Genomic DNA, 23,731 nt, shown 5'->3' on the forward strand with positions numbered 1-23,731 from the left:
GCCAGGAGTCGCCATGCTGAAGAAACAGGTACAGATTCAATAAGGTGCATTTATAGTTGGTCAAAGATGAAATGCTGTTTTTGAGAGTGAGAAGAGACAGACAGGGGACAGATCGAAGTATTTGAAGAGGGCTTGTATGAGATATTTTCAGTAGTCAGTAGATGGTGGTCGACACACCACCAGTTTGGAGAAGCAGAAAGGAGCACCAGCATGGAAGCTGAGTAATGAACTGCTGAGGACGGGGGCAGCAACCAGACTCAATGGGCAAAAGGAATAATTCACTTATGGAGCAGTAGATCAACACAGGAGGTTCTTCTCCAACTATGTTAGTTTGCCGACTGCAAGTCATCAGCCAGAAGCCACCAGTCACTTCAGTTTATTTTATTTTTTTAATTTCTATTGTCATTCTATTGTCTACTTGATGGAAAATCAGACTCCGTGTGTCTTCGTGTGCAGATTTGTGGTGGTGTGTTCATGTCATAACGCTCTGAACCATCCTTATGGCTCAGCTGTTTCAGAGCCATGAGACCAGTGATGTGACCGGCTGAAAGACTGTTTAATAATCACCACACCCACTGATATTTATTTACCAGCACCCATCTCCTTTGCACATTGTGCCGTTGCACATACGTTAACCAAAGATGCATATGGAGGTGGTCTCAGACTGAGGCATACACAGACAGCTGTGCACATCATGGATGCATGACCTGCAGCTTTGCACGTTGCAGTTATTGTTCAAATTTCAACTGAGGGTGCAAAATATTAAACTGAGGGTGCGGTGCATGTTTTTGCACCCTCATGCGAAAGAACCAGGCCTGGGTAGACCAGTAACTCCTGTCTTCTGTGGGGGAAAATGACTAATGATTTTGCCCATGAAGCTGGTTTGGAGAGTGAAATTTGGCTTAATTTAACTGCAATTTCCCGTAAGACAAAGTGACATAAAGTAGTGAAAACATTGTAAATATAGCATACACTTACACAGATACTGATTTTTTTAAGTGAAAGTGGCTAAAATTAATTTTGTTGCTGACTCTGTCCACAGCAGGACATTGTTTAGCTGCCCCTCTTCTGTGTGTGTGTGTGTGTGTGTGTGTGTGTGTGTGTGTGTGTGTGTGTGTGTGTGTGTGTGTGTGTTGTCTGTTCAGGTGCCGGTGATAGTGAAAGCTCTCCACAGACAGCTGAAGGAGAAGAGCATTAAATCTCGACAGGGCTGCTTCTGTCTCCTCACTGAACTGGCTCACACTGTACCTGGAGCCCTGGAACAGCACATACCTGCTCTAATACCTGGTACACACACACACACACACACACACACACACACACACACACACACACACACACACACACACACACACACACACTTCCTTTTACAGCTCCCCTTTTCTTGCATTTTATTTCTTGTTAATTTGCACTAAAAACATCCATTTGTGCTTCTTTTTCTCTTCCCCCTGCTCTGTTTTTTTCTCTACCTTTTCCCTTTCTGTTTTCCTTTCATTTTTCCCTTCCTGGCTCCTCCCTCCATCCTCCTCCCTCCAGGCATAGTCTTCTCCCTGACAGATAAGTCCACCTCCTCCACCATGAGGATCGATGCTCTCTCCTTCTTCCACGTCCTCCTCCTCTCCCACCCTCCTCAAGCCTTTCAGCCACACATGCAGGTTCTTGCTTCAGGATGTTTGCAGCATGAAGTGAAAAATGCATATTGTTTAAAAGAGTCATTTGCTGATGAAAAAACAAGTAAACCGGCAGTGGCTCGTGAAACACACAACAAGTGTGTTCTGACTGAGAGAAGCAGCCCTGATCCTGTGTCCATGTGCTAACAGAAATACTGTATTTCCTCAGATGGTGACCAGGGTCTTTATTTACCTCAGCTGCAGAGGGTAACAGACCTTTATTTGAAGCAGGCCTGTATTAGAGACCAGCCTCTATTTTTAATTCCGTCTCTTTGATAAGTATAATTGGGCAGATTTTAGTACAAAGCTTCATTTTTTTACTTGGTCGGATTTGCCTTGTTAACATTATCTCATTATGCTGTTAATACAAACACACCACTTCCTGTATCTATTTCAGACTAAAAGCTCTCTAGCATTTCAGCAGAAAGAGACCCTTCAATTTTTAACAAGGCTTTGTTGTGAAACGTTTGCAGGAACAACTAAAATCTAACAGACAAAATAAATAAAAACTTTGGCTGAAAGGAGCGAATCACCTTCTGGTAGCTGGTAGACCAATCACTTTAATGATCTGGTACATACCTTTTAACATATATTCTCACACACCTCTACAGCTACGGTTGCTGTAACAATAACCAACATCTTGTGTTTGTCTGTGGTCCCTGCAGGTGCTGCTGCCTCCGGTGGTGGCGTGTGTAGAAGACAGTTTCTATAAGATCACCTCAGAGGCTCTGCTGGTCACCCAGCAGCTGGTCAGAGTGATGAGGCCGCAGGGACAGACGACCGCAGCGGGAGGATTCGACCCCAAACCGTTTGTCAAAGAGGTAATAATGGATCAGGTCTGACAGAGCTGGTCTCTCCTCTGATCTGTGGTTAATTTGATTTCTGTCATTTTGCTCTGCTCTATACTTTTCTGACTGAGAGTTTTCATTACTAGAGGGACAGTTTACTCCAAAATCAAAATACATATTTTTCCTCTAATCTGCAGTGCTATTTATCCACCTAGTTTATTGTGGTCTGATTTGCAGAGTTTTAGAGATATAGGCCGTAAAAAATACATTTGAAAAATTCAACAGAAATGACTCTTTCCAGAAACCATGACCCAGTTACTCCTAACTGATGATTTGTGGTCTCAAAACTGCTCCTATATCAAACTGAACTTTGCTGCAGAACAGACACCATATTGTCTTCATACCCCAGACATCTTTTTAGTGTCCTCGTTGCAGCCAGTAAGGTGATCCAATCAGCATGAACATAAAACGCGTAGGAGTAAGTTAACACAGTTTACGGCATTAATAAAAACCACGTCTGAACAGATGATCAACAAGCCATTTATTGGTAGCGTTTGGTCTAGAGTTTAAAAAAGAAAATCACAACCTTTTGTCTCTCCCAGGTGTTTTCTGTAACCATGAAGAGGCTGAAAGCAACAGACATCGACCAGGAAGTGAAAGAGAGGGCTATTTCCTGTATGGGTCACATGGTGTGTCACCTTGGCGACCACCTGCGGGCGGAGCTGCAGGGAGTTTTGGCGATATTCCTTGAAAGGTTAAAGAATGAGATCACAAGACTGACCGCAGTTCGGACCATCACACTCATCTCTGCTTCGCCATTAAAGGTTCAGTATGACACAATCTTTATTTAACTTTAATTTTTCATGTACTTGTAAAAAGACTTTCCAAAATAAGAGCGTCCTTTCTCCATCTCTTCCAGATCGACCTGTCGTCCATCTTGGCAGAAGCTCTGTCTGTGTTGGGATCTTTCTTGAGGAAGAACCAGCGGGCCCTGAAGCTCGGCACGCTGGCATGTCTGACAGCGATGGTCACGCATCACGCCGCCAGCATCAAACCTGCAGCACTGGAGCCGGTGCTGAGTGAACTTCCTGCTCTGGTGGATGAGAGCGACATGCACGTGTCACAGGTACGCTGAAGTTAACTCAAATTCATCATGCTCCTTCCACTCCTGTCCCAGTTTTCTTGAAACTTGGGGGAAGGGTGTAGCACAGGCCAAGGAATTTTGGAGCAGATCTGAACCACGGAACTGATATGCAAATTAATTTTTCACATTGTGAGACGGAGCATTTGGCCGTGGTGGAGGTCTGCCCTCCTTAGGTAACAACTCCTGCATCGGTTTTTATCCTTTTTTTCCCTAAACTGTCCATCCCAAGTCCATCACAGTTATAGACATGTAATTTTAAATCTGTGAAGAGCTCTTTCAAGTACTTTCTGAGACATCCTGCTCATTAGCAGACAAGTGTAAAGGATTTAATGGCATCTAGTAGTGAGCTTGCAGACTGCAACCATCTCGTCGTCCCATAAAGCATGTAGGAGAATCTACGGTGGCGACCAAATTCATGAAAAGCGTGAATGGATGTATCTAGAGCCAGTGTTTGGTTTGTCCATTCTGGCTGGACTCCATTAAAGAGGACCTCCATGTGTTCTGTTTAGGTGTCCGTCACCTTGCTGACCTGCATGGCCAAAGCCTGCCCCTCCTCTCTGGCGAAGATCAGCTCCTCTGTGCTGCCGGGAGTCTTCAGACTCGTCCATTCCCCACTGCTGCAGGGTGGTGCGCTGGGCGCCATTTTGGACTTCTTACAGGCACTGGTGCTTTCCAAAACCAGTAACCTGGGTTACAGGTAAGCATGTGTGGGTGAGCAACTATATGTGCTGGGTCTAATTTGGTCCAGATGTCCTCACAGCAATAGAAACTGATTGGAAAAGTGTTTAGGATGGAGGACACTTACAGTGTCATGATTTCAGTAAAAAGAAGATGGCATGAGATTATCATGATATCATCTCACAGTATTGTCCAAATTAACTATTTCCTCTCCTCTCCTCTCCTCTCCTCTCCTCTCCTCTCCTCTCCTCTCCTCTCCTCTCCTCTCCTCTCCTCTCCTCTCCTCAGTCAGTTGCTGAAGTCTCTCACAGATCCGTTTCACAGCTCTCAGTCCTCAGTGGACGCCGCCATCATCCACAGACAGTCGTATCACTCCGTCGCTCGCTGTGTGGCCGCTCTGTCCTCCGCCTGTCCCAAAGAAACGCCGGGCACCGTGGCCAGCCTCATACAGGAGGTGTGTGAGTGTTTGTACTGCGGTGATGCTCAACACCTCCTGTCTCTGTTGTGACTGTATCTCCTCTCCTCTGCTCAGGTGAAGAGGCCCGGTTCTCCAGAGTCTGCTCGAGTCCTGGCTCTGCTGTGTCTGGGGGAGGTGGGGAGGTCCGGCAGCCTGGGAGGAAGTAAGGAGGTGCAGGCAGTCATCCTGGAGGCCATCTCCTCCACCAATGAGGAGGTAAGACAGACATGGTTACACACCTGCAAATAATGATTATTTTCATTATTTCATCAATCAGTTATTTTAAAGTAAAAAAACATCATTAGGTTCAGGGTCTTTCATAAATATTGTTCTGCCCGTAACATCAGTCCAAATCCCAAAGACGACCGGACAGAGCAACAAGACTGTAATTTGACCGCTGAGACAAATTTAAGATTTCATTTAAGACAACTGAGTTTCCTTTTAGATCTCACTGTTTCCTCAAGAGTATATATCAATAGTATAATATTAAAAACAAATTTAAGATCAGTGTAGTGAGAAAAAAAAGAACATTTTAAGATCTTAAGTTGGGCTCAAATTATTCTTGGGCTGAGACGAGACAAAGACTGTTTGTCAGGAGCCGAATTTAAAGTATGAGACAGTGATTGGAAATTGGGAGACACAGGCTAGATAAAGACGAGATCTCATTTTGAACTTTTCATTTCTTCTGGGAGGGTTCACACTTCATGTGAGAACGTGTCGGTTGCAGTTTTTCACTACTGCTAAAACACATTTCTCGAAACCTTCCACGCTTTTCTCAAAATTGTAAACACAAAACCAGAAGTCCAGACTAAAGTCACAAAACCTCTGATTCTTCTGTCAAAATCAAACGATAATCTCAGAACCATTTTACTAATCAAACTATGCTTTCAGATCAGTTCGTGCTACAGAGCAGGGATTATACCCTTCATCAAAAAAATTCAACACAATCTATAACCATGTGAAGTTTGTGTGTCACATGGCAGTATTGGAACAAATGTTCTCAGGAGCATCATCTAGTGTGTGGAAGCTATTTTTACTTTTATTGCATGTATTTCTGTTCAGCACCCAGTATTTATCACATTTGGATGTGTGTGCTTTAGTAAATTCTTTGCACAAAAATGTATATTTCTGCACAGCTGGACATGAAGATTAGGTTGCATCATTATAATTAGCATTATACTATTTATAGAATCAGAGGCTTCATAAGATTGTTTCTGACTCGTGTCATTTATCACTATGATATAGTGACGGACAGTGAGGAAAACCCTTTTCTTATTTCTTTAACAACCAACAATAAAATACTGTCAAGTGAGACAGTTTACTCGTGTGAAGCTTCACAGCTACAGTGACACCAGGACAGTTCATCAGAAAGTGTACAGATATTTTATGATGAGTGAAGAATACTGATATTCAATAAAATGTCTGTTCAAAATCCAGGAATATTCTGGTGTTCTGATGATGACAGAACAGAGCGGTTGTTTAACTCAGATGTCTATAAGTTGGCTAACTTTGTTTCTAAAGTATGGAAAAAATGTCAGGATGGCTTATTTATTTAATATTAACTGTTGTTTGTTTGGGCTGGGTAAGTTGTGCATGACACAATAATAATTAATTTATTCAAAACCATTCCCTGATTGAATGGATGTGAAAAAACACATTGCGCTAATCCATATTTTTAAAATGAATATATTGTGGTATAATATTAATGGTTTCCAATTTGTGATTCCAGGTGAAGACAGCAGCTTCCTGTGCTTTAGGCAGCATGGCGGTCGGCAGCCTGAACGACTACCTGCCCTTCCTGCTGAAGGAGATCTCCTCCCAGCCGCGGAGACAATACCTGCTGCTGCACTCCCTCAAAGAAGCCATCAGGTGTGTCTGTGTTAACCTCTGTGTTTTCATTTCACTTTTATTCTGTGAATGCATCTTTTCTTGTTCTCTCTTCAGAGTTACCTCTTCTTGTTCCAGTCATATCTTTCTGTATCAGTTGTTTTCTGAAGCTGCACCAGAGAAGAAGACACTCTGGTGCCCTCAAGTGGCAGTGAAATAAAAAATGCTGAAATTTATAGAAAATAAAACAGTATCAGGCTTGACATTAGCACCCGCCCTCCCGCCAAAGGTGGGTTGATTTCAGCAGCTGCAGCTAACTCACACTGAGCTGTGTTTGTAACTGAGTCGACTGGGTGTATGAGCAGGATTAAGAAAGCTTGGCTCCAACAATAATCAAAACTCTCCCTATTAGTCTCGTGGTAAAATAGTATCCAATCCAATCAAATCGAACACTTTAAGCTGGTAAAATGGACATATTTTGCTTTAACTAGATTCCCTTTAAAGTTTGGTAAAACTTTTCTCCTCTTGCTGAATACCTTCCCCTCTCTCTCTCTCTCTCTCTCTCTCTCTCTCCCTCTCTCTCTCTCTCCCTCCCTCTCTCTCTGTCCAGTGCCTGTCCAGCCTCTAGTCTCTCGCCCCATGTGGAGTCTATCTGGTCGTTGCTGTTCCAGAACTGCGAGTGTCAGGAGGAGGGAACCAGGAACCTGGTGGCTGAATGTCTGGGAAAACTGACCTTAGTTAACGCTGCTCAACTGTTACCCCGACTTAAACAGCAACTTAAAGCTGGTACGAAGTGTGAGGAGGGAAATGTGTGTGTGTGTGTGTGTGTGTGTGTGTGTGTGTATTTGTTCGTAGTTTTTATAGAGATAGTATGTATGTCAGACGGTGTCAGTCTGGATTGTAGTGTTATTTATCCATCTAGATTTTTTTGAGTGAGTTGAAGAGTTTTGGAGACGTCAGCTGTAGAGATGTCTGCCTTCCCCTGAATGTAATGAGACTAAACAGCACTCGGCCTGGTGTCTTTTTTCCAAAAATCATGACCCGGTTACTCAGAATAACCCACAGACCTTGTGGTGAGCAGTTTCATGTAGGAACTATATTCTGTCTAGTTGAAAGAAAGTAGTTCTGGTAGATTTCCTGCAGAAAGGAAGTAGTTCCTACATGAAACTGCTCACAGTGAGGTCTGTGGAATATTTTTTAGTGACTGGGTCATGATTTCTGGTAAGAGAAACTTTTTTTTTAATTTTTTTTTTGATGCGTTGAGCAACCCAAGCTGAGTGCCACTTAGTCTTGTTATATCTGAAACAAGGCGAACATTTCTTTGGACAATGTCTCCAAAAGTTGGCAACTCACATCAAGAAAATCTAGATGGATAAACGGCACCACTGATAAGAGGAAAAATATGTATTTTTGATTTTTGGGTGTGAACTGTCCCTTTAAATGACAAAAATAATTCAGGAAGTCAAGCTGTAACAAACTGACTCAAAGCCTCCTTTTATATCTTATCTTAATTCATGAACACAACACAACACACAAACACAATAACACACACAATAACTTAAAATCTCATTCTGTCCCCTCAGGTTCTCCTGTGGCTCGCAGCACAGTTGTAACTGCTATCAAGTTCACTATTGTCGACCAACCTGCTCCCATAGATTCACTGCTGAAGGACTGCATAGGTAAGACACACATAAAAAACATACTTTTGTTTTATTTTACTTCTAATGACAAACCTGAACCTAATTTTAAATGATAGTTTGACATTTTTTAAAAGCCTGTCTTAAAAATAATGTCAGATGCTTTCCCGTTGATTCCACTGGGCACGGCACGTCTTGATCCGTCCTCCACATGGCTGTTTGTTTCACCAGCAGCCTTTCAGGAGCGGAGTGTTTTGCCTGACTGATTATGTTAACTTGCACAGATTTTGTTGATTTGGTCCTCTTCCTGTGACTTTTGTGCTTCTATCATGAAAAACTAGGCTATGTGGTTAAATAGATTCTTTTTTTCTGGTTTGCAAGTCTGCATGGGGTGTTTTATTTTGAAAACTGTCCAGATTCTCTCTGCTGTTTCCACGTCTGACTTCCTGCTCCATGTTTTCTGTTCAGATTGACACAGCATCTGTCAAAATCTGGTTTAAAGCTACCGGAACTGCCCTTTAAATCTAAAGCCAGGTCCACAGCCTGAACTCCTTCAATGATGTCATCTCTGTTTGTCAGGTGACTTCCTGAAGACCCTGCAGGATGAGGACATCAACGTGCGCCGCGTGGCGTTGGTGATGTTCAACTCTGCAGCTCACAACAAACCGTCTCTGATCCGTGGTCTCCTGGCAACAGTGCTGCCTCACCTCTACAAGGAGACCCAGATCAGGAAGGACCTCATCAGAGAGGTGGGTTGCCTGGACCGGGGACCTGAAACCCGTCTGATGTTTATGTCCCGATGTTTTTCAGAGCTCTGTTACTCTGCGTGTGCACTGCAGGTGGAGATGGGTCCATTCAAACACACTGTGGATGATGGTTTGGATGTGCGTAAAGCTGCGTTCGAGTGCATGTACACTCTGCTGGACAGCTGCCTGGAGGGGCTGGACGTCCTGCAGTTCCTCGATCATGTGGAGGAAGGACTCAAAGATCACTACGATATCAGGGTGGGTAGAAAACATTCAAGAAACCAAACCATGAAAGATCACACCAGAGTCATGAACAACCTTTTCAACTAGCTTTTATATTTTATATTTTACACTACCTTTAAAATATTTTCACCACTTTACTTTGCTGTCAGATGGACTTTTCTGACTGAAAACTAAAATTATATAAATCAAATATCACTGTCTCTAAAGCAACCAGACAGCTTTTGCAAGAACACTGAAGTTTCATATCGATGATATGGCTAATAATTATATTAATTATAATTATTTGTTTGTTTGTTAAATGACTGTTTGTGTGTCAAACATAACTCGGTCCATTATAACAGGATATGACAGGCTTTTTATGAGCTGGGGTGTATTTGTTTCAACTATTGAACATGTTATTGAATTACTTACATTCTTATTGATATTGATGACAAGTCTATGCCTGAGAGACAGATACGGCTATCGTTTTATCACCTACATCTGCTTGATCGTACAGTTTGTTTGTGTTATTGTGTGACCTTGGAGAATCTAAACACACAGAAGTAACCGATCAAGACAGCGGTGGACCAGCAGCTCCTGTGATCTATAAGTGTAAAATTACTGATTTTGTCAGAGGAGTCTGGTGGCTCAGTGTGAGCGATATAACTCCAGTTATAATTTCAGTCAGATATTGATTGTTTAGGCATCAGTACACAGCAGTTCATTGCTTAGCTTCCTACACCAGCTCTCCTGCTGCTTCTCCAAACTGAGGGGCGTGTTGATCCCCATCTACTGACTGTGGTGCCTCATACAACCACATTTCAAATAATAAATATTAAACTTTCCCTTTAAAGCCCTGCAAGTTGTGTGTTTATCCTGTCGGGTGTAGGAGGAGTTCATGTTGATGTCTGAATGAAGGAGAGAACTGTCACTAATCTACTGCATAAGTGTTTATTTAAGCCTCGACACTACATGACTGCAGAAAACACTGCAGTCGAACCACATTCATCTTCTTGACTTGTCTCTCGCTCTTTTTTCCTTGTGTGTGTTTCTGTGTGTTTCTGTGTGTTTCTGTGTGTGTGTGTGTGTGTGTATGTGTGTGTGTGTGTGCTGTAGATGCTGACTTTCCTGATGTTAGCTCGACTGGCCTCTCTGTGTCCTGCTGGTGTTCTCCAAAGGCTGGACAGACTGATAGAACCACTTAAAGCTACCTGCACTACCAAGGTACTGGCACTCCTGTATGAGTCATGTAGATACTGGAGAACAGCACTGAGGGGACAGTAATGATCCATCAGGGTTCTCAGACAGACATGATATCAAAAATACATATGTAGTGCTGTTTATCCATTTGATTGTTTTGGTGTTGCAGAGTTTTGGGAATATCGGCCGTAGAGTTGCCTGCCTTCTCTCCATTAGAAACTTTCAAAACTAGTGTCTCTTTCCAAAAATCCTGACCCACTTACTTAATATAATCCACAGACCTTTTTGTGAGCAGCTGAGTATCACTTTGTCCCAACTGACAGCAATATTATCGGATTAATTATTCAAAAATTCTAAAGTTTACCAGTGTTAAAGACTTTTTATCCCCTCTTTAAACCAGAAAATGAGACATAAATCATGTTTTTGTTGTATTATGTTTATTGATTTCTTTTGTTCTTATCTAGTATTTACCTTTTTATTTGCTTATTAATATTTGATTTAATCCTTTTCAGCATTTTGTTCAACTGTGGTTGTTTTATATGTGCTACATAAATAACCTTTAACCATGATGTTGACCTGACAGTAACAAATCCAGAGGTCAGTTGTTTAAAACCTGACAGCAGAACCTTCTGACCTCCATCTTTAAACCGCTGAGTGAAAATCCAGCCACTTAATAAAATATATGATGCAGAAGTATTCAGGAGTCCGTTGTGAATAAGCCTGTGATGACAGTGACATGAATCCCCACCCGCAGGTGAAGGCCGGTTCTGTCAAGCAGGAGTTCGAGAAGCAGGAGGAGCTGCGGCGCTCGGCCATGCGCGCCGTCGCCGCCCTGCTGGCCGTGCCCGAGGTGGAGAGGAGCCCCAGCATGGCCGACTTCGCCAACCAGATCAGAACCAACGCTGACATGGCGTCCATCTACCAGAGCGTCCAGGGAGGAGAGGGAGGGGGGCTGGGACCTGCAGAGAGCATGGATATGAGCTAGACACTGTTTTATTATGATGTTTTTATAGACAGGGTTTAGATACAGTAGATAAAAACACTCAGTGTTTCCAAAGTTGCTATAAAATCACACCTTTGTTTTGAAAACTGGACTTTTTAGTTTCCACTCTGGCAAACATACATTTAATGACATTTGTGTTCATCCAAGTGAGAGCTGGGTTTGATGTAGGTCACATGAAATAAAATGGAAGCAACACTTTGTGTCTGATGTACTGATGTGTTTGTGTCTACACACACACACACACACACACACACACACACACACACACACACACACACACACACACACACACACACACATCCTCTTCATAACTTTATGAATACTGTATGTTTTGAAATTAATCAAAATATAGCCCATCTCTCCTTTGAAAAACATTTTTTGTATATTATCTGTGTGTAGATTATTTTCTTTATACATTATTTGTGCTGCGTGAAAATCCACAAGATCCATAAAGTTCAGTTCTTGTGACTTTAAAAATAAGTTGACAGTTTTAACTACGAAATCTTCCAGTTTGTCTTTTACAAGATGAACGCTGTCTCACCACAGACATCTTTATCTTTTACTCAGGGAGGAAATGAGGGCAGCGAGTTTCAACAGCTTTTTAGAAGGGCAGGATACCACAAGAGTCTTTTCAGAGGCGTTTAAATACAGCGATAATCAGTGACATGTTGATCAGATCTGTGTAAACAGGATGAGGTTTTAACTGAGAAGTTAACAACATTGATCCAACTGTGAAGAATTAAAGTAATATCGAACATTCCACCTTTCTAAATCCTAATTTTTTGTATCATGGTACAGAGAAATGCTGCCTTTGGTTTCCCACACATCTCTTTGAGTACTTTGTATGTGTGTTCCTCTTGGATCAACTACAACAGTACCATTATATCCCCCATATAGTTTTGGATATTTGCAGGTGAATTCAACCCATCCTTCTGGGCATCCGCTCACTTCAGATGAAGTCTCACAACCTGCAGATCAAATAAAGACAAAAGTTCACATCATGTCAGACATGAAATGATAAGACAGACTGCAGTGGTCTGAATCTGTTCTCTATCAGTACAACACAGACTGTTTCTAGTATCTGTCAGTGAGTCACGCATTGAATCTATCAGCGGATCTCAGATCGATATTTGTTGGCAGAAAGGCACAGACAGGAAACAGTCGTGTGACGGTTAAGAGGAAAACCCACCATTTTGTGAAGTTTTCTTTCTAATTTTTGGCCCAGGATAAAGAATCAAATTAAAATCAAAATAAATCATCTCAAAATGCAATCAACATACAGTTTGAGAAGAATTATCATAGAGACCTGACAACTGGTGCTGTAATTTAGGAAACACTTTAGTTTGGATGGTTCTGTAATACTTTCCTTCTAAAATAAGATTAATATTATTTTCCTAAATTAAGTTAAGAAACATGTTTCTGTAATACTAAAATTCTTAAATGTCATCCTGAAGGCCAAAATGCACTGCAGGCTTCATCTGACGTGCGTCGTGTATATTTTTATTCTTATTTTCTTAAAAATCTTATCTCCACATAAGGTTTCTATCTTTCTGTATTTCTATATTCTTATATATACACATATACTTCTGTTCTATTCTATTCTTGATTGGGTGAAACTGTAACACTAACAGTTTCCCCTGGGGATCAATAAAGTATTTCTGATTCAGATTCAGATTATGTGGGCTGTAGTATTCTGAACTAATACAAAATATGACGTAACCCAACCCAAACAGTTTTTCATCATTGCAGAAGCAGAGCTGTGACAAGTGTAATCTCTAAATCCAGTAGTTCAGTAGCTGCAATCTTTGTACCTGTCAGCATCAGTGAGAGGATGAGCAGAAAAAAGCTCTTCATTCATTTTTTGAATGTTGAGATCATCTGTTCGTTCTGTCCGTCCGTCAGCTGGATGTTTGTTTTCTTGTGATGGTTTGTCTCGAACTGTTTTTGTCCTGTTAGTCAAGTCTCCTCCCCATTTATACATTACTTCATCACACAGAAAACATGAAGAACTATAAAGAGAGAGAGAAGAGAGAAAGAAATTGTACTGGATAGACCCTGACCCACTATATGAAATATCAGAGAGAAAGGTCAGTCTAAACATTATCATAAAACCTAGAAACACAAACTGTAAGTGGGTACAACAGTTGGGTTTTTTTTTGCTGTGGCTGCAAAGTGAACCAAAAGAGTGAAGTTGTGGCTGGTCAGATAAACAATCAACGAGCTGAAACTCACTGTAAAGCTCTTTAAAACCAAGAGAAGCTGCAGATTCAGAGGAAAATTCTCTGTAGGCTCATCACTTCGACCAGCTCCTTTCACGTTGTTTTCATCTTGTCGTTTGACATGAATTCAGCATCTTTAAATGCAGCATATTTAAATTCTGTGACTAGGGGGCTCTCTCACATTAAAGCAATAACAGCAGGCTGAATGAGCCTGCAGCAGCTGTTGCAGACATTGAATGTCATCACACCAAACACTAGTCACTTTATGAGTCACAAGACTGTGATGTAGTTTATCTATAGCCTGTTACCCTTTTCTTTCCGGCAGTTGCATTAATGCTTCAAAAATCACAAAAGTAGAGTTCATTTGTGAAGATGATCCTCCTGATCCAAACACGTCAGTGTCTTAAACTTCTGTTCACCACAGAGCTGAGTTGTGTGTTGAATGACACTGGTGTTGTTCACATTTTACAAAAAAAATCATCCCTCATTTTTTTTTCTTTCTTTCCTTCGTTCTTTCTTTTGTCTTGTTTCTTGTTTTCTGTAGAAAAAAGAGACAGCCTTTTAAAAATATGTGATGGCATGCATTGGCGTCTTCCACAGTGTCAGCCTTGATATTACCACAGATGACATCAGAGTAGAATGAAATTAAACAATCACACCCTGTATACAGTGAATTTAATGATATTAAATGAGGAGAGAAACACACCAGAGTAGAACAGTGCAGTAACATTTTATTGACAGTCTTCTTGACTTTGTACTCAGCATCACAGCAAACAACACAGCATCAAACATAAGACACCTCATTTCATCAAAGCTTTTGATTTTGGTGCACTAGACTACAGCTGAACAATTAACATTTTTATCGAAATAGCAATATGATCTACTGCAAGCTGCACAGTATTTGTTAAAGTCAAAATGTGTATCAAATGTGTATCAAAATGCCATTTTAAATTAAATAATAACAATACTATACAGTAAACTTTGAATCCTGTACTCTAAAGCACAGTTCTGTACTATGTATATACTATATGTATAATAGATAATCATACACTGCATAACACATTATCACACTGTAGTCCGGCTCAATGTCCTGCCCACACCACTATCTGATTGGTTAGAAGTCACAAGTAATAGCCAATGAACAGGCACACTGCGTCACAGACAGGAAGACGGACAGCTGCACTGCTGAGCAGAGACGAGCTGTAGAAGTGAAGACAGCAGATACCTCCAAAGTTTCACCACATATCACAATCTTATGATCTGTTTCTATGACGACAGCATAGTTACACCAGTTACGCCCAAAGTCATGCTCGAGGTCATGTGACGGCTTCAGTCATGTCCTGCCATTCACTACGACACTTCATTATATACATATACTCAGCATACAATAGGATACACCCAGTATATGCACACTTGTGTTTTTTGTTCTGTCAACCTGAACTACAAAAGGAGTCACTGGAAACCATAATGTCTTCATGTTGATGACAATCTGTCAAATAGTTGTTGAAATATTTCAGTCTAGACCAACATGATGGACAGACCAACTGACAGACCAACATTACCATGTGGAGAGCCATGTCACTGGTGGGCAAACTGTCATGGCAGCAGCTCGAGCATCAATACATCAAATATTTCTTTGGCATGGATTTAAACTGTCCAAACACTGAGCTGTAAGAAAACAGCAACATCAGAAATGATTGACCTGACCTGACCATACATTTGATAAATGTCATGACTTCTGGCAGGGCCGATCTGTCCTCGTTGCTACCGTGGTTTGTTGATTGTTGAGTAGAGAGGATCGTGTGAAGGTCTGGACGGTTCATTGACAGTATAGTAGGTTGGACTTCGGCTGTTCTTCACAGTGGAGTATTCGCAGGCAGAGGAGCTGGGTCTGAGGATCAGTGCCTCACCACCAGCTTTGTCAGAGCTCTTTTGAAACTTGACGGCAGAGTAATGCAGCGAGGCAGAGGGATTTGAGGTGAAGTTGGCTGTGGTATAGACCGTGTTCACTGCATCTCCTGAGTCTGGCTCCTGTATCTCCTCGTAGACATAATCCTTCCAAGGAAGAATGAAAAATACAGTCTGAACAAATCATATACAATCTTAACTTTAAGCACTATCCATACAAATTGTGCTCAGTTTTTCTGTGTAGATTAAATTATAAATAAGTTGAAAAATTAAGTCTTCATTGATTACTTTTAGTTTCACTGGAGTGTTATTTAAAAAATCAGCACAAATACTGTTCGCACAATGCCAGAAGTGACTGATTTAAAAAGTGTTTCTAATAAAATGAAATAAGTATAAATTAGCTTGTGTGCTGGTTGTCTCAGTGGCATATCAGATTCTTATATCATTAGTAGGGATGTAATGATGCATCGTGAGAAAAATCGGTACAAATGTGTACAATTTTTTTTCTCCATCCTGTTTTGCAATTTAGTGCATGTTAAATGAATAAATCAACACCGAAAACCAAAAGGAGGGCTAGTAATGTTCAAGCTCGTAAACGGACTGATACCTGCAGTCTGTGACCCAACTTCAGACTTGAAAGCTGTAAGTTTTTACCATATTTTATCACAAATTTGAAATTAAATCAAAAATGAGCTTTCAGTTTCAATAGTCCTATCATCGATCTATCCTATCCTATCACCTTCCTCTGCGCTTCCCCCTACTTTCTGGTTTTGTGACCACAGTGAAACTGTTTGAGAGGATAAACGCCAACAAATATGGAAAAATGTTGGAAATCTCTTTTTCAATATATTTTTAATTTTGCTCTGAAGTTCAAGATGTTTCTCACGCAAACTCTGTTCAGCATCTTCCATCAGCTGTAACCAGTGAGTCTGTGACAAGGCGCCACTAGCTTAAAATTACATGTAAAGTTTGCCCATGCAGTGTTTTCTTCTTCAGCAGATACCTGATTTACAACAAGACTCAGCAAACAAAGCAGTTCAGTGTTTGTATATATGGTATTTTGGTCGTTTGGGAAATCTCACAAGCTCTAAAAAGCATTATCATTAGATCAAGTTGGCTGCTGATTCAACAGGGACTACAAATCATCTCTGTTCCAAGGTTGCTAGGTTGCAATAACAAAAAGTTTTTTATTTTGAGGGTAAATTACCTCACAATATGAATAAATCTTGATTGTATCTTTTAGTTTTCTGTATCCTGTTGTATAATCATTTTACACTTGAAGATGAGCTTCATGTCATTATCAGCATCACTGTCATGCTAATAATTATGTGAAAACACACTCTCTGTAAATACAATATAAAGATTTGAAGATAAATTGTATTGTTAATATTGTATTCATAATAAATGTCCCAAAACATTTCTACATATCATAAAGTTGCATATTTGCTTTTGTAGCTGCACAGTGGGTTCATGATAGTTTTATCATGTGATAACAGTGTAGTGTTTTGTTTATTAGGCATCCTCTAGAAAACACAGAAGACATGTGTTTGCCAGTTGGTTGTCAGGAGTTGTAATGGATCTGAATCTAAACCTGAACTGAACCACTGTGAGTAGAATATTTAACCTATAACAGGATCAACACATGCTGTGAAAAAGGACATAAAGTTGCATCACTGTTGGCCAATATTGACAGTTTACATCTATGAAGCAAGAGTCTCACGATTCTTCTGTGTATTTGCAACCCAAATATTTCAATATATGGCATCAATCGAGTATGAGTAATCTATTTCTCAATTTTCCCAGCAACATGAATACTACCCATGCAGTATCATCACACACAGATGCACATTCATATACCAACCTCTCTGATCTGCTGTGCTGTCGTTGCATTTCTTGTGTTTTTTGAATGTGCAAATCCTGGTAGAAAGAAATGCAGAGTTGTATGTGTTAATGGTTTTGTGTTTTCCAGTTTGGTTTAACTGAACAGGATTAAAATGCCACCGTGATGAAATTAAGAAATAAAGGCTAGAAAAATATATATATCTTCCAGAATTTATGTCTAGTCACTAACATCACTCAGCACGTCTGCTTTGACTTTTTTAGACATCACTTCTGCACAGGATGGAGAAGTTGTGGATGTGGTTTTGTGTTTACGTGTTTCCTGTTAACAAACTTGTAAGATGTAGGCTAATAAAACTTACGTTTGTAGATAAGGATGAAAATGAGCGCAAGCAGCAGCAGCAGCAGCAGCACAGCCACACACACGATCACAATAATGACAACCTGAGGGCCTCCTGCAAGATAAACAACACAACAACAACAAGAAAACATTCAGAATTGTTTAAAACACAGTAAACACATGCCATTATCATCCAGAAATGTCTATATATGTGTTGAGTAGTTTAAGAAATTGAATTCTACAAATAATTTTTAAATGGTCATCAGCAGCCTGAAGACTGAAGATATCAAACATGCGCTCTTACCATCACTTTCGGCTGATGTTGAAGTAGGAACTGTTGAAGAAACAGGAGATGTGGCTGGTGGCGGCACTGAAAGGAAACAAATTTGAGCTGCTGTACAGTAAAGCATTTATAAATTAACAACATCTCATCATTTTCTTTGATTTTCTTTCATTCAAAAAGAAAAAAAATCCGCCTATATCAAAAATATTTTTAAAAAATCTGATTTCTAACTCGTTCTTAATATAGAAACGAAAGTGAATGTGTGACCATTCAGCCCAGTCATAGACATGTGGACACGTCACAGGTGCAAAAATAAAATGAATGAGACTGAATTCCATTTAGCTGCTTCAGTTTCAGGATCACTGGCTCACTGTCAAACTGTTACTGCTTACTGGGACACTTTGAGTCACGGTTAATGCTCTCACTCAATCAGTAGTGTTTCCCCGTAACAACCACAAAATATAATGTAAAAAATAAAATTATCTAAATAAAAATCTTCTCAACCCACTGTAACTGTGCCTGGAAAATGTAAACACAGGTTTGTTTTATTTGATTTCAAGGAGAATCTGTCTCCATACCATCACTTTCAGCTGATGTTGAAGTAGGAACTGTTGAAGAAACAGGAGATGTGGTTAATGGCGGCACTGAAAGGAAACAAGTGTGAGCTGCTGTACAGTAAAGCATTTATAAATTAACAACATCTCATCAAAGGCAAAATGTGATCATTTTCTTAGATTTTTTTTCTTAAAAAAAATCCACCTATATCAAAAATATTTTTAAAAATCTCATTTCTAACTGGTTCTTAATATAGAAGTAAAAACTTCCTTAAATGCCATCTAATAACATTTTTAAAACAATGAAAATAGACCATATCTAAAGCAGCAACAAGGAACTTTCATATTTTGTCGATTTTAGCTCCTGTAGACAAAATCAGTAGTGTTTCCCCGTAACAACCACCAAATATAATGTCAAAAATAAAATCATCTAAATAAAAATCTTCTCCTGCCTCGTTTTAATTAGCTAACATACAACTCACTGTAACTGTGCCTGGAAAATGTAAACACAGGTTTGTTTCATTTGACTTCAAGGAGAATCCGTCTCAGTGGCCGCCATTAAAAACAATTATACAAAAAGGTCATATAGAGGGATCAGTATTAAATTAAGACTGTTTTATAACCAGTTAAAAAGTCCCTGCAGGGGCTTTAAAGGAAAAGTTTAAGACTGGAAGGAAACTATTCACAGCCAGTATGGGTCACAATTATAGAGATAAATAACACTTTTACAGTGATGCATATCAGAGACTGTGAATGTTGTTTTAAGACTTAAAACTGTCAGTCTCTCCTTTAAGAGTGAATTATAACATAAAATGGAACACTTGTTTGAAAATAGTGAAAAGGTGAAGGAGAAGTGTCTACCAGACTACATTAACATATTGCTCAGTGTAATTGTTATAAACATGCAGCATCCAAAAGTAACACCTGCCAAGTTCCAAATGTGGGTAGATTTTTCATTTGGCGTGTTGATTTTGGAAGCCACCCGACACCTTGGCAGGTAGGGTTGGGTATATATATATATATATATATACACATATATATTTCTTCTACTGCTACTTGTCACACTGGATGAGTTTTGTTACCTGAAACTCAACAGACCAAAAACACTGTTCATTAAAGTAATTTAATAAGATAAGATGTAAATCCAGCATTAATCAAAAATGACTGTACATTTCTTTTCATGCCTGCCATCTGTCAGTTACCCTCCTCCAGTCTGGACCAGGGTTAGATAAAATGATAAAATCTGTATAACAGAATAACACGACTCACCAACAGTCATCACGAGTCTGTGGAAGAACGGGTTGCTGCGTTTATTGTCAGTGCTTTCTGCTCCACACCAGTATGTCCCAGTGTCCTCTGTTGTAACTTCTCTCACTGTGATGGTGATGTTTGTCTTCTCTATGTCATCCTTCATCAGAAACTTCCCAGTGGTCATATTGAGTTGTTTGGTGCTTACTAGACGTTGACATATAGATGGATCTTCTCCCTTACAGATGAATTTTATCGAAGCACCATTTGGATATTTACACCAGTATGTAAACGTCTGTCCAACAGTTTGAGACCTTGTGAACTTAGTAATATCTGTAGAGAGACAGACAACATTTCCTATCAGTGACTGTTTCAGATACACCTTAATTAAATATGTGAGTAAATCAAACATAAAAGTGTCACATATGTGCGACTCACCTTTAACCTCCAGTTGTATTTTCCTGAGTGCAGATCGGTGACTTTCGTCATTTGATTTCACTCCACACCAGTAGACTCCAGCATGATGTGGGAACACATTACTGATGGACATGCTGAAGCTGCTGCTGTTGTTTGACTTTGGAGAAGGTGCTGATAAAATATCCTCACAGATTAAATTTTTATTTTCTTTGCAGAAAAACATGATATCATACTCAGATTTCTTTCCTGGATGATCACATGCGATGGTGGTTTTAGCTGATCTGTATGCAGTTTGAAGAAACTGTCCCTGGCAGCCGTCTCTCTCTGCAAATGAAAAAGTAAAAAGAAAGCATGTAAACTCTTAAGTAAGTTAAGTAAAAGTAAAGTGTTTCATTGGGGCACAGAAAATATAAAACCATAAAGCACAGCAAGAATTTAAGGCAGTGGCCAAACATAGAAATAAAACTAGTAAAAAGAAAATCACAAAATCATTTGGATAGAAATTATAAAAAAGGTTGTGGAAATACCAGTCTGTAAAAATGAGGTTTTGTGACACTGACTCAGTTCATCAAAGTGTATTACTAATTCTGTTGTATAGATGGAAATGTATGTCAGCTCACTTACATACAGTACAGTCTGATTTATTTACATAATATATCAGTTAATTTTGTAATTTCTTCTTTATGATGGATTGGTTTCTGATCATTTGTTTAGCTCAAGACATAAAGGGCTCTGTCTTCTTCCCAGCGCACAACATGTGTTGAAACATTGCTAACTTGAGGCAGCGGAACGTGACTGAACCTTTGACAAACTAAAACCTGGTCTAAAGTCAGTGGCGCAGTGTTTTCCTGCTATTTAAAAGATGCATTATTCAGAAGATGTGTCTACACAGGCAGGTCACACACACACTCTGCTTCAAAGGCACAGCCGTTAATCCAGAGGTCATACAAATTAAAATTCTAATAAAAAGCGAAGGGTTGCAGGTGGATGAAATAGGATGAAGCACTGAATGAACGGCATGTCAGGACTTTAGGAGACTTGGATTACGCCACACGAGGAGTATGGAGGCATTTTATGTTTTTTTTTCCAGTTGTTTGAAAACTGGTCACCATTTACTTCCATTGTTTGGGAGATTCTGAAGCGCTGTTTTCGACCCACAGTCAACATGAGGATGAGTAGATAATGACTGAATTTAAATTTTTGGATGAACTGTTCCTTTAATCATAATGTTAATTGTTATGACCTGGTTTTTGGTCTATGAACTTTAAACCATGTGCTATAGATTATCTAAATAGGGCCTAATAACTTAACAGTGATAGTGACTCTACAGAATGTGAACGTTGGAAAGAACATCACTATTTTTGTACTAATGGCTCCAAACGTTAAAAATCTGATATCTGAGGTCTTTTAGGATTAAATCATAAACAATCCATGGTTTCATGTGCCTCAAAACAATTTCTTTATTGATGTTTTTTTCATTTTATTTATGTTTTCTTTCTGAACAGTTTTGACCAAGTTTAATTTGAATCTATTAAAAAAAACATTAAAAGTGAGTCTCTTACCATTTACCAATTCTAGTTCCTTTGTGTCAAGGAGGGATTGAGGTTCTTGGTAAAGTGTAAAGTTGTACTGCCCGAAGTCCTCACGTTGAAGTTGTTTGATGGTCACCTTGACGTTTTCATTTCCTCTGTCATGGTACAGAGAAATGTTGCTTTCTGTTTTTCTGACCTTTTTCCCTCTTGGAGTATCAACAACAATATCGACATAGAAATGATATTTTCCTTGTGGTTTGGAGTATTTCCAGGTGAATTCAACCCATCCTTCTGGACATCCAATCACTTTAGATGAGGCCTCACAACCTGTAGATCAGACAAAGACAAAAGTTCACATCATGTCAAACACTGAAACAATCCCAGAGTTACTGCAGTAGTCTAAATTAATATTAATTGTATTTTTGTCTTAAAACTATTTAGGACTTGTATCACAATAATACTGTAGAAAATCACCCATCTGCTGTAATCTTTATGTAGCTGTGTCTGTCCAGGATGATCACTGATGATTAGCTATAACCAACTTGTAATAATAATAATAATAATAATAATAATAATAATAATAATAATAATAATAATAATAATAATAACTTTATTTATATAGCACCTTTAAAAACAAAACAAAAGAGCACAGGAGCAGGATACCAAGGAAGCAAAAAAACAACAGAGGGCCAAACAGGAACAAACTAAGATTGAAGTAAACAAGACAAGCAAAGACACGAAAACACAGAAAAACAACAAAACACAATAAAAAAAAAAGATAAGAAAAGTAAAAGTAGCAAAATGTGACACTAAGAATAATTTAAAATGAAGAGGACAGAGATTACAGAGACATAATATGATGTTGTCAAGTCAGTATAAATAAGTGGAAATAAAAGGATTAAAATTGAATATATTAAAAAGAGATGATGACATCACATAGAAGCAAGTCTATAAAATGAGTTTTAAGAAGTGATTTAAAAGATGTCACTGATCCTGCGAGCCTTATCTCCTCTGTTGACTCGAGACTCGTACAGCTATAATCAATATATTTACTTATATCTGAAAGGGGCTGTTTGTAGGCTGCAACCAGACAAATTCTACAGAGCAGTGTTTTTTTTTTTTGTTTGTTTGTTTTACCCCCAATTTTGCTCTTTTGGTTCACTCACTGCTCTCATCAGGGTCATTTCCAGCAACAAATGGCAGCTTTACTCACTGTACACTATTCTCCCAGCAACAAACACCAGAGAGACAATCGCAGTGTTTCTATTGAATACTTGAGCAAATCTGAAGGAAACTTTTGACAAATAGCAAAAAACAAACAGATGAAAAGAAAATGCAAAATAAACATTTTTCCAAGTTACAGATATAGGCTACAGTATGTATGGCTGTAATAAACAGAGTACAGAGAACTGCCAATGAATTTTAGTGAAGGAGGAAAAGAAGAAAAAACAAGAACAGTTGCCTTCTACTAGAGAAAAATGGAGAAAGGTCTTAAGAACGTTTTTTTCAAGTGGGCATTTATAATAACTTTTTCATGGGACAGTCACCGGAGACAGTGGAAACAGACTCTTCATGTCATGTCTAGCAGGAGATTTGATTTTTGAAAGAATCATGAGACTTGTACATTTTGTTTCCTCATTGTGTGCGTTGTACAAATTAATTACGTTTCATACTGTGACAATCCTGTGGTTAAGATTTGGGTAGGTTTAGGGACAGAAAACAGTTGTTTAGGGAGCTCTTTCTCTGGTCTGGGGTTCCCTTCTAGACTTGACTTCTTCAGTCGTGTCAGTTAAATGTTAGCTATGTCAGATCTTATTTGGCAAAATGTTTCCATCTCCCATCTCTTCCATCAACCTCTTATCATGCAAAACTTGTATGATAAAAATGTGCATAAAATACATTGATGGAAATATGTCGAACATTGGATACTAGCTGCTGAACATGGTGGTGAACTAAGCAGCTAAGGAGTCAGATATCAGCAGCGAGTGTTATCTTTTTTTATACTGGATGTGTATTGAT

General features: G+C 39.4%; 2 protein-coding genes across 2 annotated transcripts in view; one reads left to right on the forward strand and one right to left on the reverse strand.

Annotated features, from left to right (window-relative positions):
- cand2 (cullin-associated and neddylation-dissociated 2 (putative)) overlaps nucleotides 1-11,567 on the forward strand; it is an 18,435-nt gene extending 6,868 nt beyond the window's left edge. The window contains exons 9-24 of the mRNA XM_084741085.1: nucleotides 1-28; nucleotides 1,146-1,287; nucleotides 1,537-1,655; nucleotides 2,336-2,491; nucleotides 3,061-3,282; nucleotides 3,378-3,584; nucleotides 4,112-4,299; nucleotides 4,569-4,734; nucleotides 4,813-4,953; nucleotides 6,467-6,606; nucleotides 7,175-7,350; nucleotides 8,148-8,243; nucleotides 8,781-8,950; nucleotides 9,041-9,205; nucleotides 10,286-10,393; nucleotides 11,124-11,567. The exon at nucleotides 1-28 is cut by the window's left edge and continues 286 nt beyond it. Of these exons, the coding sequence (XP_084597211.1) occupies nucleotides 1-28; nucleotides 1,146-1,287; nucleotides 1,537-1,655; nucleotides 2,336-2,491; nucleotides 3,061-3,282; nucleotides 3,378-3,584; nucleotides 4,112-4,299; nucleotides 4,569-4,734; nucleotides 4,813-4,953; nucleotides 6,467-6,606; nucleotides 7,175-7,350; nucleotides 8,148-8,243; nucleotides 8,781-8,950; nucleotides 9,041-9,205; nucleotides 10,286-10,393; nucleotides 11,124-11,354 (2,455 nt within the window). The 3' untranslated portion in view covers nucleotides 11,355-11,567. The remainder of the gene's footprint in view (nucleotides 29-1,145; nucleotides 1,288-1,536; nucleotides 1,656-2,335; nucleotides 2,492-3,060; nucleotides 3,283-3,377; nucleotides 3,585-4,111; nucleotides 4,300-4,568; nucleotides 4,735-4,812; nucleotides 4,954-6,466; nucleotides 6,607-7,174; nucleotides 7,351-8,147; nucleotides 8,244-8,780; nucleotides 8,951-9,040; nucleotides 9,206-10,285; nucleotides 10,394-11,123) is intronic.
- Nucleotides 11,568-15,204: 3,637 nt separating this feature from the next.
- Nucleotides 15,205-21,875, reverse strand: LOC146332274 (uncharacterized). Its single transcript, XM_084741095.1, has 8 exons — nucleotides 21,743-21,875; nucleotides 20,202-20,504; nucleotides 19,785-20,096; nucleotides 18,540-18,569; nucleotides 17,983-18,048; nucleotides 17,701-17,793; nucleotides 17,361-17,416; nucleotides 15,205-15,646 (listed from the first exon to the last, which is right to left on the reverse strand). Exons 2-8 carry the CDS (start codon nucleotides 20,401-20,403, stop codon nucleotides 15,356-15,358), a joined length of 1,050 nt encoding a protein of 349 aa, XP_084597221.1. The 5' UTR covers nucleotides 20,404-20,504; nucleotides 21,743-21,875; the 3' UTR covers nucleotides 15,205-15,355.
- Nucleotides 21,876-23,731: the final 1,856 nt, after the last annotated feature.

Source organism: Lutjanus erythropterus, chromosome 2, assembly GCF_056507025.1.
Source record: "Lutjanus erythropterus isolate fLutEry1 chromosome 2, fLutEry1.hap2, whole genome shotgun sequence".
Lineage (NCBI taxonomy): Eukaryota > Metazoa > Chordata > Actinopteri > Lutjaniformes > Lutjanidae > Lutjanus > Lutjanus erythropterus.